Genomic DNA, 13,563 nt, shown 5'->3' with positions numbered 1-13,563 from the left:
TTAGAATTTTTTGGAAGATTTTTAATCATTTTTTGAAAATATTTACAAGAATTTTCTTGCCAAATTTGGGGGATTTTTAAAAATAAAACTTTTAAGGGAAACTTTTTAGGAATTATTGGAATTTTCTTCCTGAAGGTTTTGCAAATTTTCAGAAATTTGGAGAATTTTTTTGCTGAATTTTTGGATTTTTTTCAGACAAGGAAACAATATTTTTTGCCTGTGCCTGTAAATGAGAACAACAGGAGGGTTAAAATGGAGTTATATTCAACAAACAAACAATGCTGTATTAGGAGAATTAGCTTTTTTTAAAAGGTCAGGGTTTTTTTTAGTCATTTATTTTTAAAGATTCTGCATTTATTTATTCTATTTTAACTACACATAAAGTGAAATATTTAAGTTTCAAATGGCTTTTAGTTAATGTAAATCAGAAACAAGTGTCTCATAATATTACAATATTTCATGTGGAGTTTAATGACGTCGACCCTCCACATCTGGTAGAAACACAAAGAAACGTGTTATTTATCGTGTCTGTTGTCCTATAAAGCTATCCTCTTTGTAGAACAGTTCAGGGCCTGTGTTGGATATATTTAGTCTTAAAAACAGATGCAGAAGAGACAGTGATTCAAAGACAGAAGCTCCTGAAGCTAGAAGGACAACACAGTGTGTTTCGCCCAAATTTGCTTGAATTTCTTCACAAATGCAGAATTCTGAAGACAAGAATGTGTAGATTTCAGCTGTTTAGTTCAAATACTGCGACAGATTTTCCCTACTGTAGCTGAATCACAGAGCAGGCTCCTGGTTTGTGTGACTAGTGAATCCATTCCTCCTGTTAGTCCGTCTGCAGTGCCTTATAGTCCCTCAGTGTTCTCCAGTATTTTCCTGCTTTAACCGCTGATGTAGACGACGACACCAACACTCTCTCCTGGACTCCTGCAGTGTTTTTGTGCCTTGTTTAAACTGTCTTTAGATTCCTGCTAACATTAGAGTTTTCCTCCTTTTTCTTCCCTTTGTTTCTTCTCTTGTTGCTGACAGCTGTTCTCTGCCGTTTATTGTGTTTTCTTACTTCAGTTTTGTTTTAACTTTAATAGCCTTATAGTGCATCGTAGACCACCGTTCAGAAGTCTGGGGTCAAACACACAATTTCTCCCACTTTTCTCCATGTGCTAACATAACTGCACAAGGGTTTTCTAATCATCAATTATTCTTTCAACACCATTAGCTAACACAATGTAGCATTAGAACACAGGAGTGATGGTTGCTGGAAATGTTCCTCTGTACCTCTATGGAGATATTCCATTAAAAATCAGCTGTTTCCAGCTACAATAGTCATTTACCACATTAACAATGTCTACACTGGATTTATCATTCATTTAATGCTATCTTCTGCTGTTCTTTCAAACATAAGGATGTTTCTAAGTGACCCTAAACCTTTGAACGGTAGTGTAGGTATATAGTTACTCTGTCCAGAATTTAAAGAAGTAAAAATGATAAAAGCAGATGCTTTATTTCTGAGGCTTCTATCTAATTTTGTATGTTTTCTTCTTATGGGGTTTTAACCAAGATATATTTAGCAAACAGGTCATTTATTACAGTCTGATGGAGAGTAGTAATAATATTACAGTCTCACAGCATTTATATCTAAATATATATCTATAAAACACATCAATCTGACTGATTGACATTATATTAAATAACCGTTTCAGACATTAGTCCTAAAGTTTCTTGTGTAAATTATTGATAAATGGTTCTGTGAGTTGTTTTATTCTAACTTCAGAATAACTCAGTGTTCTTATTCTGATTATTTCATTTGAATGACTTTATGTTCATTGTGGACGTCTTTTAAAGTGGATGTAAATGCACAAATGATCACAAATCCCATTTGTGTGTTACCTGTAGTTGCTCTTCTGGTAGAATACTGAATGTGTTCTGCAGTCGGTGTGTTCTGGACAGGTGTAGTTTCTAAATGTGTGTGGTGTTTCCTGGTAGTTCTGTATTCCGGCTGTCTCTCTTGCTCTGCTGTGTTTCTGACTCACTGCTTCCTCTGCTGTCTGGCTGTATGAACTGCATGTTGGTAACCCAGGGGTCACGCTGGCTGACCTCACTGAGAAGAAGAAAGGAAAGTTTGGCTGGTTCACTCAGTCCACAGAGACTCAGGGTAAATGTGTGTCTGGAACGTTTTCCTCTTCATCAGGACGTTTTCATCTTCGTCTCTGCTTCGCTTCTGCTTTTCTGTTTGTGTGCTTTGGTGTCTCCGTGACCCTTTCTTTCACTAATCTGTGTCTGATCGTCTCTATCATAACAAAAATCATTTCTGTTCACGTATTATTGCACAAACGTTTCATTGTGACCGATCTGCAAACAAACCCCAACTGCTGGTGAAATTAGCCAACAGAGCAACAGGGTCAATATATAATAGCAGGACTTTTTGTATCATAGTTGACATTTTTGCTGTTTTCAGGCCTAAAATCAACATCAAACACTACATGGCATTTTAGAGAAAGATTCTTCTAAATATTATTCATATAACTGAGTAATATTAAAACTGAAAGTTATTTCTAAAGATATTGTAGTAAACCTGTTGTCTACTTTATGTTAAATATTATATACAAACAGACTGATAATGACCAGAAATGACCACAGAGAAACACATGACTCTCCTCTTTTAGTAAATATAAAAACAGCACTGATTTACAAATATAACTATAGAATTATCAGTAAAAAAGTCAGTAAATTTAATATAAATATTGTAATCCTTATTTCTTTATATTTATAAAATTATAAATCTAATCAACATATAAACTGGATCAGTGGCCCTAATGTTAAGTGTTTCATATATTTTAGTGTAACAAAGCATGAAGGAAATCATCAAATTAATTTGAAGTTAAGTGTTCTCTCACAATTTGTTGCCATAAAGCATGTTTTAACATCTGAATAGGAAATTCCAGCATTGTCTGTTTAGTTCAGGTTGGTTTTAGTTCCAGTTATGGTAAAAATCTGTGTTTTTAAGTGAATTTAAGAGCTGCCTTTATTGTGTTTTGGGTCAGAAATAACAGATTGGCCTCAGCGTTTGTGTTCAGATCGTCCATCAAGTCATCGTCATTCCAGATCATTTCATTTTTCATCCATAAATATATAAATGTGTGTATTTTATGCATGGTCTCCAGTTTACTGTATGTTGTAACCGTGTGACTAAAACTCGTTGCAGCACTCAGACCTGGACCAAATAATTTGATGTAATCTAAACAGTAGATCAAATATTTCCGTCTTGGATACAAACTTTTATGTGAGCAACAATCTATTCTATATTAATTTTATACTGGGTTTCTAATTGCTAAATGTTAAACTCTAATTTGGAAGATTTGACTCAGGTCTGGCAGCACGTTTTCACTCTGAACATTTAAAAGTCTTTTGATCACAAAACAGAACATTTGGTTTCGTACGGTTCCAGGAATCGACACCAAATTATCAGTCTGTCTTTGAGAGATTCTTGAATTAAGTAAAAAAAAACTTATTTTCCATTATGTTTTTTGAAGGAGTCGCTCCAGCGTTTTCAGCCCGACAGTTTTTATTTTTGTCTGTTGGAGGTTTGGCTTGGCATTTAAAAGAAAAAAAACAACTGGAAGCTCCACATTTCTAACCACCAGCTGAATCCTAAACGTTTATTATCTACTACGCTACTTTAAATCTAATGTTAAAGATTAGAGAAATAACTCTCTTCTTTTACTTGAGAGCCAAGCCAAACCAGAGATGCATGCGAAGAATTCAGTCATAACAGATGAAAGCTGTTTTTATCAGTGTTTTCTTTCAGGACACAGAAAGCTGGTTTTAGAAAGGTTTCATTAACTTCCTTGTGTCTGTGTACACTGCAGCGAGCATGCCCAGTGAGACCGAATCAGTGAACACAGAGAATCACAACGGAGACGACAGTAAATCTCCCTGCTGTGGACCGCTGTGGTGAGTCTTTTATGTCAGAAACAAGCATCATAGGAGGCTTATTACAGCTCAAATCACTGGATTTTTAGAATAATTTCTGCTCGACCACCTCTGCTTTGTGTGAAATTTAAGCTATGGATATTTATAGGGATCTTTCTGAAATTTTAGCTTAATACAATCATTGAAAAAATGATCAAACCATCCTTGTTTTCTTCAGATTCTTGTTCATTTTAATGCCTGGTTCCACTAAAGGTCTATTACCTGAAGAATACAATGAACACGACTAAAAATGCAGCTGATTCCATGATACTTTATGTCCTATCTGACCTGCTTCAGCTTCATTGTATTCCAGGGTCTATAAGAGGACATTTCATGTCATCAGCAGCACATGCAAAGGTCTAGAGTGGTTTCCTGCTGACATTCAAGCTGTAGCACAACTCAGAAGCTGTCAGCTCTCACATAACACCTAAAACTAAAGAATTATGTGAAGCCACAAAGGCAGCCATCATGAGTGACAGACAGGTAGCCAAAAAACTGAATATCTCCAAGAATTCCACCAAGAAAAAAAAAGCCCAACATGGTTCTACCAAACTGCTAGCTGGTCAGGAAACGTCTTTCTACCCACCAGATGACCGTCACTCATCCCTTCCTGTCAGGAATCGTCCTCAGACCTCCAGGGACCTTAAAAATGAGTGGACACTGTGGAGAAATGGGACTTGATGGGCAAGGACAGTTGGAAAGCGACTTGTTGAAGCTGGTCTGAAGTCCCACAGGACAGGAAGAAGCTCTTCATCAAGGAAAGGCAGAGGAAAGCTGGTTACTCTTTGCAGGGATCACAAGGATTGGACTGTTGATGATTGGACTAAGGTTCTCTTCAGGGATGAATCCAGTTTTCAGTTGATGTCCACTCCTGCCAACTTACTGGTTAGGAGGAAGCCTGGAGAAGCTACAAACCAGACTGTCTGCCCCTACAGTAAAACATGGAGGTGGATCAGTGACCATCTGGGGTAGTTTCAGTCTGGGTGGAACAGGGCAAATGAACCAGGTCATGTCTGGGGCTACTCTAGAAAACAGTCTTCTTCCATCAGCTGGAAAACTCTGTCCTGCCTCCAATGACTGGATTTTCCAACAAGACAAGGTCAGTTAAAGCCTGGATGGAGAACCAGAACATTGGAACCATGCCTTGATCTGCTCAATCACCAGATCTAAATCCAACTGAAAACCTGTGGAAAATCATCAGACACTAAATGGAAAACCACAAGCCCAAAAACAAAGCAGGTTAGTTAGAATTAGTGCAACAGGAATGGGCTGCTGTGACAGCAGAACAATGTCAGAAGCTGGTGGAGAACAGCCAAGATGCATGGATGCAGTCATCATAAACAATGGTTATGAATCAGTACTAACTCCTGTGTGGATCATGGGACTAAAACAGACAGAAAAGAAAACATGGAATTCTAAAAGCTGTTTTTATCAGAACAATGCCATAGATATTGATGGAAGAACTGAAGGGATTTTGGTAATTATCTAGAAAACCATGGAAAATGTCTGATATCAGCTCTGAAATTAAACTCTGGTGAGATATTTTTGTTGTTATCATTATATTTGTCCAAACAGATGGACCTTTAGTGGTACCATGCATTAAAATGGACAATAAACTGAAGAAACCAAAGGTGGTCTGATCATGTTTTCCATGAGTGTATATTTCAACTTACCCATAATCAGATCTATTTCATCTTCTTGTTGAATATTGTAGCTTCTAAATCAGTTGCATGATGAAAAATTACCGTCAACATTTCAGGTTTTTATCCTTAATAGTCCTTGAAATGTTGTTGTTCAAATAAGGTCAGATTTCAAGACTTGAAACGTGCTGAAAGTTTGTCGACAAGGAATTTTAAAAGAATCTTCTGAAGATATTTTGAGCTACAATTTTACAGATTTTAAACTTTCTTCTGGTGGAGCAGAAGGCTGCTGATGATTTCAGATGGAATAACCCAGAGTTTTTCAGTTTAATTTTTTCTCCAATTAACCAGATGTTGACTGAAACACCTGAAGTGCTCAATGCTGTTGCCTTTTATTAAAACCTCATCTTTTGTTCTCCTCAGTCAAAAAATTACTAAGTCAAAGTGCAGGTTAGTACCCGGTTCTTCTGTACATTCTCCATTTATCTGCTTCTTCTCATCCTGCATGGCTCATTTTTGCCTTTTCCAGATGTTTTCATCCGTGTCTAATTTTTCCTGACATTACCAGAATTCCACCGTCGTGCTTTTTCCTCATGTTCTTTGTACCTGAAATCTTCTCCTCATCCTGATCAGTTTTTGAATTCATAGTGAAGATGATGTTCGTTTTTTTCACCAAATGTTGATCTGCATGTGTGAAGCAGAAAAGGTTGTAATCAAACACAAAAAGTCTGAAGAGTTTCACACTAAATATGTCAAATTGTTTGTCTGGCAGTCGGCAGTGGCGTCGATGGAACCGTTTCTGCCGCAGGAAATGCCGAGCAGCCGTGAAATCTGTGACGTTTTATTGGCTGGTCATCATCTTGGTGTTCCTCAACACTCTGACCATCGCCTCAGAGCACTACAACCAACCAGACTGGCTGACTGAAGTCCAGGGTATAGAAATATCTCCATTAGATTCTCTGGGGATGGATGGATGGATGGATGGATGGATGGATGGATGGATGGATGGATAGATAGATAGATAGATAGATAGATAGATAGATAGATAGATAGATAGATAGATAGATAGATAGATAGATAGATAGATAGACTATAGATAAATAGATAGATAGATAGATAGATAGATAGATAGATAGATAGATAGACTATAGATAGATAGATAGATAGATAGATAGATAGATAGATAGATAGATAGACTATAGATAAATAGATAGATAGATAGATAGATAGATAGATAGATAGATAGATAAATAGATAGATAGATAGATAGATAGATAGATAGATAGATAGATAGACTATAGATAGATAGATAGATAGATAGATAGATAGATAGATAGATAGATAGATAGATAGATAGATAGATAGATAGATAGATAGATAAATAGATAGATAGATAGATAGATAGATAGATAGATAGACTAGATAAATAGATAGATTGATAGATAGATAGATAGATAGATAGATAGATAGATAGATAGATAGACTATAGATAGATAGATAGATAGATAGATAGATAGATAGATAGATAGATAGATAGATAGACTATAGATAAATAGATAGATAGATAGATAGATAGATAGATAGATAGATAGATAGATAGATAGATAGATAGACTATAGATAAATAGATAGATTGATAGATAGATAGATAGATAGATAGATAGACTATAGATAGATAGATAGATAGATAGATAGATAGATAGATAGATAGATAGATAGATAGACTATAGATAGATAGATAGATAGATAGATAGATAGATAGATAGATAGATAGATACTTTACTAATCGTGAGGGAAATTCAAATATTCAGCAGTTTACATACAACAACATAAATAACAAAAACACAGGCCGGTTAGTAGGATTAAAGGTTAGTATATACTTCGAAAACTTTGCTGTACAATACTATAAAAAACACTTCTAATTTTAAAATCTATGGATAGAAAAACATTTCCTTAGACTTGGTTCATCTGTGAGAGACTTGATAATATCTTAAACAGTTTGTATTGTTCTCTCCAGATGTGGCCAACAAAGTCCTCCTGGCCTTGTTCACGCTGGAGATGCTGGTGAAGATGTACAGTCTGGGGCTGCAGGCCTACTTCGTGTCGCTGTTCAACCGCTTCGACTGCTTCGTGGTGTGTGGAGGAATCGTGGAGACCATCCTGGTGGAGCTGGCCATCATGTCTCCTCTGGGCATCTCCGTGTTCCGCTGCGTTCGCCTCCTCAGGATCTTCAAGGTCACACGGTGTGCAGAAATCAGAACAAACAATCATCTTTATCTCTGTTAACGAGGATACAAGATCTTTGAGCAGAAATAGTTTGTTTCCTGGATGTGACAGAAATGTTCAAGTTCTGTAGCTTTTTTTATGTAGACACCAAGGTCCTATCATCACGCCTGAACTTGTTTCATGGATCTTCTCCAGGTTGTTTTCTACTGACTAGATCCTTGCTATATAAAAGTTGCAAAGTTTCTCGCGTTTTGAATAATTTTAAGCCACTAAATTTGAGTTTCAAAAATTGAGAAAATAACTCACAATCGGGTTTCGATAATAAGCAAACCAGCTGCTATGTTTAAACGTAATGCTTCATGCAGGAGACGGTCAGAAACAGCTGGTCTAACTGGTCTCAACATTCGTCCCTCGTTACGTCCCTCTCTGCTTGTTTTCTAGCCACTGGGCGTCTCTCAGTAACCTGGTGGCGTCTCTGCTCAACTCCATGAAGTCCATCGCCTCGCTGTTGCTGCTGCTTTTCCTCTTCATCATCATCTTCTCGTTGCTCGGGATGCAGCTCTTTGGGGGGAAGTTCAACTTCGACGAAGCTGTGACCAAACGGAGCACGTTTGATAACTTCCCCCAGGCCCTGCTCACCGTCTTCCAGGTACGAAGCTCAGCGGGGCTTCATTCAGCACTGTTCTGTTTAGGTTTCCACAACCTTCAATACTAGTGTTTGACAGCTTTAGATGATTCAAAACACACAGAAATAAGAATCAAAATGTTCCAATATTAGAAGATTTTCATGTTTGGATCCTCCATTCTGTGTTGTATTTGTTAGATCCTAACAGGAGAGGACTGGAACACGGTGATGTATGACGGGATTATGGCGTATGGGGGTCCAGCCTCCTCTGGGATGGTGGTCTGCATCTACTTCATCATCCTCTTCATCTGTGGAAACTGTATCCTGCTGCCTACAAAATACTCATTCACACACTTATCAGATGTACACCACCGTTCAAAAATTCCCTTAGAAGTGTCCTTATTTCTGAAATAAAAACTGTTTTTTTCAATAAAGATACCATTAAATGAATGATAAATCCAGTGTAGACATTGTTAATGTGGTAAATGACTATTGTAGCTGGAAACAGCTGATTTTTAGTGGAATATCTCCATAGAGGTACAGAGGAACATTTCCAGCAACCATCACTCCTGTGTTCTAATGCTACATTGTGTTAGCTAATGGTGTTGAAAGGCTAACTGATGATTAGAAAACCCTTGTGCAGTTATGTTAGCACATGGATAGAAGTGGGAGTTTTCATGGAAAACACGGAATTATCTGGATGACCCCAAACTTTTGAACGGTAGTGTAGGTCAACGGTAACTCAGATAGGTAGAGCAACTTTAAGAAAGAGCAACTTTAACTAATATAAAGCAACTTTAATATGGAGCAACTTTAGCTCATATAGAGCAACTTTAACTAATATAGAGCAACTTTAATATGGAGCAACTTTAGCTCATATAGAGCAACTTTAACTAATATAGAGCAACTTTAATATAGAGCAACTTTAATATAGAGCAACTTTACAATAAAGCAACTTTACAATAAGGCAACTTTACAATAAAGCGGCTTTAGCTAATATAAAGCAACTTTAACTAATGTACTGCTGCTGTTACTTAGAAATGTCCTTATTTTTGAAAGAAAAGCAGTCTTAGGACAACATTAAACTGTTGAGCGGTAAATGCTAACCATACGAGCTCAGGTGGGTTTTAAAGACCAGATGTAACGGTTTTGGTCAGTTTTTCTCTCTTTAAGTTGATGATCAGACATCCTGCTGAACGTCTTCTTGGCCATCGCCGTCGACAACCTGGCGGACGCCGAGAGCCTGAACACGGCTCAGAAGGAGGAAGAGGAGGCCAAGAAGAGGAAGAACAGTGCAAAGTACAGCTTCAGATCGTCACATTTTCATTTCTGCTCACATTTTCTGTGTCAGACTTTAGTCACAAGTCCTCTTCCATCACTGAGATTAAGGAATGACTTCTTGTTTTATTGTTTCCCAACAGGGAGATCATCTTGGAGAAGAAGAGAGTTGAAATAACAGAAGCCAAAGATGGAGAGACGAAGGTAGCACACAGAGCAGCTAAATCTCTTTAAGAAATAACAACTTCTGAGACTTTTGTATCTGAAAGTGCACTATTGATTTCATTTTTCTGTCAGTATTTAAAGATTTTCCAGACGTTAATTCTGCATTCTTTCTGCAGGTGCCAGTAGAGGAGGAAGACAAAGAGTTGTATCCTGTTACTGACTCTCCAGGTGAAATTTTCTGTCTTCAGAGAGGAGCTTTAACCAAATTATCCATCATTTCCTCCAGTTTTATGGTTCTGGAACTGACTAGAAGTCTGAAGAAATGTTCCTTGTTCTACATATTGCAGCATGTTTCCATTACCAGTACAACAATATGAACATTTAACTGGGAAAACTGGATTCTTTTCAAGAATTAAATGCAAAAATTACAGTATTGTTCTACATATTATGACATTTTTTCAGGAGTCTGGAAATGTATTTTTCAAGAGAACAAAAGTCTAAAAAACATAGTTTTCTCCTGATTATTTACAGTGATTCAGTGTTAAATAAACTGCATCAAACTGTTTCAGAGTTTCCAGATTTTTACCGTCATGGTTTGACAGTTTTTCACCATAAAATTGCAAACATTTTGTGATTAAAACTCAACTATTTGAATCCTGTCCAAAAAGATTCCTAACTTCTGAAATCTCCAAGCACGTTATAGAGCTGTTATTCTGGGATGTAAAACATTTACAGGATTAAGACTACGCCACTTAAGAGTCTGTCTACCTTTAGAAATGCTGAAAGAAAAAAGAAAATATGACAAGATATGAGACAGGAACTAAACAAACTGATGTAAAAATGAGAGGCCAAATTTAAGTTTTCATGAGGTTCAGTGGGTTAAAGATACTAAAGAAGGATCCTAATTTCTGTTTTCTAGTGTGTGATGATGATGAAAATAACGACAATCTCCCAGAAGTCCCCTCAGGACCTCGGCCTCAGCGGCTTTCTGAACTCACCATCAAGGAGAAGACTCCCCCGATCCCTGAGGGCAGCGCCTTCTTCATCTTCAGCAGCACCAACCCGTGAGTCTTTAGCCTTTATACTGACAACACTAAGGGAAAAAAGCAAGTTTACCTGCTGGAGTACTGAATAAAATCAGTAAAGTTGGTGATAGCAGCGTCAAAAAGCTCAAATTGAACCACCTTTTTATCAATCCAAATATCGGTAATGTTGATACCAGCTTTGGTGTTCATATTGAACAATACCAGTATAATGAGATCGATTTTGTAGAATAAATGAAATAATTTCTTTTTTTAATCCTCCTGTTGTCTTCATTTACAGGCACCCAAAAATATTGTTTCCTTGTCTGAAAAAAATCCAAAAGTTCAGCAAAAAAATTCCCCAAATTTCTGAAAATTTGCAAAACCTTCAGGAAGAAAATTCCAATAATTCCTTAAAAGTTTCCCTTAAAAGTTTTATTATAAAAAAAATCCCCCCAGTTTGGCAAGAAAATTCTTGTAAATATTTTCAAAAAATGAGTAAAAATCTTCCAAATTAATTGTAAAAATATCTAAAGTGATTCCATATATATCAGTAAAACTTCTAATATTTTCTTTAAGAACATTCAGAAAAAAATCTACCAAAATACAGTGAATTTCACTGGATTTTGGTTCTTTTTAAGGGAAACTTTTAAGGAATTATTGGAATTTTCTTCCTGAAGGTTTTGCAAATTTTCAGAAATTTGGGGATTTTTTTTGCTGAATTTTTGTATTTTTTTTTCAGACAAGGAAACAATATTTTTTGGTGCCCATAAATGAAGACAACAGGAGGGTTAAAGATGAAGCTCAGTTACGTGCACTGTTTTCTCCGCTCATAGAAAACAACACATTTGGATAAAATCAGTCACTTTCATTTTGGACTAATCTGGAATTAAAACACTTTAACTCAGTCGCACACCTGTCTGAGCAGCATCAGTCTGCACCATGAGGCGTTTAAGGAACATCTGTAAATGCAGTGTCTGTCCAGAAGCAAATGTTCAGCTAGTGAAGTATTTCACCTGGAGCCAGGTGGGACCAGGTGGGACCAGGTGGGACCAGGTGGGACCAGGTGGATGTGACGAACTGACAATGTCTGTCATGTTTTATTATCAAAGACAATAACCATAGGGGGGAAATTTTTTCGTATTCATCATTACAAAAGTAACTCTATGCAAAAAATGTAATGTAAAAATGCATCTTAAAACAGCATTTCCTATTTCAGTGACAGAAGTTTTTCACAAATATTGACCAAACTGTCAAGAATGATTTCAGGTGGCTTTCCCTCACTTTGGGATTTCATCGGCACCCCAGTTTCTTCCTCGTCTGACCCACAGAAAACCCACCCAGGAATTAGTCTGATCCTTAGACCCTGTGAGTCTTTACAGCTCCATCTTCAATCCAAATCTGGACCAGATGCAGCACCTAACCTCTGTTCTAAACCTACCGACTACTGAAAAAGTTAGTCTGGAGTATCAGTATTGATATCGGCGATAGTGGTCCTGTATTTACCTGGTATCGGATCGATATTAAATCTTGAGTATCACACACCCCTACTGTCTGCTGGCTTCTGTTTGTGCAGGTTCCGTGTGTTCTGCCATAAGCTGATCAACCACCAGATCTTCACCAACCTCATCCTGGTCTTCATCATGCTCAGCTCCGTCTCTCTGGCTGCTGAGGATCCCATCCGCAACTTCTCCGCTCGAAACATCGTACGTCAACAACCGCAGTCTCGTTTTACACTCAGTTTATTTGTCTCACTGCAGCCAGAAGACTAACAAAGCTAATTAATGATGGATGAATGCCATTCAGCTGCTTCGGTTTTCAGGGTTTTGATGAAGCTGCTTCACAGTCACACTGTTGGGATTTATTTTATAGACTGAAACAGAGGCATAATCAGTGTTATTAATATTAAAAAAGTTAAGATGTCTGCTATTATAAAGGCTGATCAAGAGCATTACCTGGAAAATGACACTCAAATATGAAAAATGAATTTTACACAGAATATTGAAGTATTTCCATGCTATGCTAAGTTAAACAGCTAAGGTAATATGTGACCACAGCAGTTGTTTTTTTATTTTTATGTTGAAAATTACACATTTTTTGTTCACATTTTTATGAACTAAATTATATTAGTACCTCACAAAGCTGATGTTTCTACGATTACAATCAAGTGTTGTATTATAGTGCAAGCTGCACAAGGCAAGTTTAAATGTAATAAAAACAACTTAAGGAACACACTGAACAAAAATATGAATGCAGCATACAGACAGTTTTCTTTTCTGACTTGACTCTATTGTTTTGACTGGAACAGGGTGAGATTTGTTAGCAGTCAACCATGAAGTTAATCCACAGCCTGGTCAGGTGAAGCTCCAGACTCTCAGGGAGGGTAACTTACATGCTGCCATGGATGACAACAAAAAAACCAGAACAAACTGTTGGCCTGTTGTTGGTCGATGTCCGCGGTTTAATCAGTCTATAATGTGGAAGCTCAACCCATTTAAAACATTAAAAACAAGAAAAAAAAACTGAAACCAAACGTGAAATGGACAGGAAGCCAGTGGAAGGAGCCAGTACTGGAGCTATGTGATCACATTTTCTTCCCTCTATTAAAAGACGAACAGCTGCAGACGCTGAAGAGA

At 37.1% G+C, this 13,563-nt stretch overlaps 1 protein-coding gene across 22 annotated transcripts in view; it reads left to right on the top strand.

Annotated features, from left to right (window-relative positions):
• Positions 1-13,563, top strand: part of cacna1db (calcium channel, voltage-dependent, L type, alpha 1D subunit, b) — a 153,856-nt gene that overhangs the window by 90,199 nt on the left and 50,094 nt on the right. For 14 of the 22 annotated variants that reach the window (XM_055012944.1, XM_055012959.1, XM_055012952.1 and 11 more), the window contains exons 10-21: positions 2,081-2,155; positions 3,870-3,954; positions 6,036-6,062; positions 6,385-6,545; positions 7,629-7,854; positions 8,279-8,486; positions 8,661-8,781; positions 9,647-9,761; positions 9,884-9,944; positions 10,082-10,133; positions 10,825-10,969; positions 12,504-12,633. In XM_055012944.1, coding sequence (XP_054868919.1) covers positions 2,081-2,155; positions 3,870-3,954; positions 6,036-6,062; positions 6,385-6,545; positions 7,629-7,854; positions 8,279-8,486; positions 8,661-8,781; positions 9,647-9,761; positions 9,884-9,944; positions 10,082-10,133; positions 10,825-10,969; positions 12,504-12,633 — 1,406 coding nt within the window. The remainder of the gene's footprint in view (positions 1-2,080; positions 2,156-3,869; positions 3,955-6,035; positions 6,063-6,384; positions 6,546-7,628; positions 7,855-8,278; positions 8,487-8,660; positions 8,782-9,646; positions 9,762-9,883; positions 9,945-10,081; positions 10,134-10,824; positions 10,970-12,503; positions 12,634-13,563) is intronic. The other 8 variants (XM_055012962.1, XM_055012964.1, XM_055012950.1 and 5 more) reach the window with 3 other exon arrangements.

Source organism: Amphiprion ocellaris, chromosome 8 (genome assembly GCF_022539595.1).
Source record: "Amphiprion ocellaris isolate individual 3 ecotype Okinawa chromosome 8, ASM2253959v1, whole genome shotgun sequence".
Classification (NCBI taxonomy): domain Eukaryota; kingdom Metazoa; phylum Chordata; class Actinopteri; family Pomacentridae; genus Amphiprion; species Amphiprion ocellaris.
Note: the sequence above shows the minus strand (reverse complement) of the source record. Positions and strands in the feature narration are given on the sequence as shown.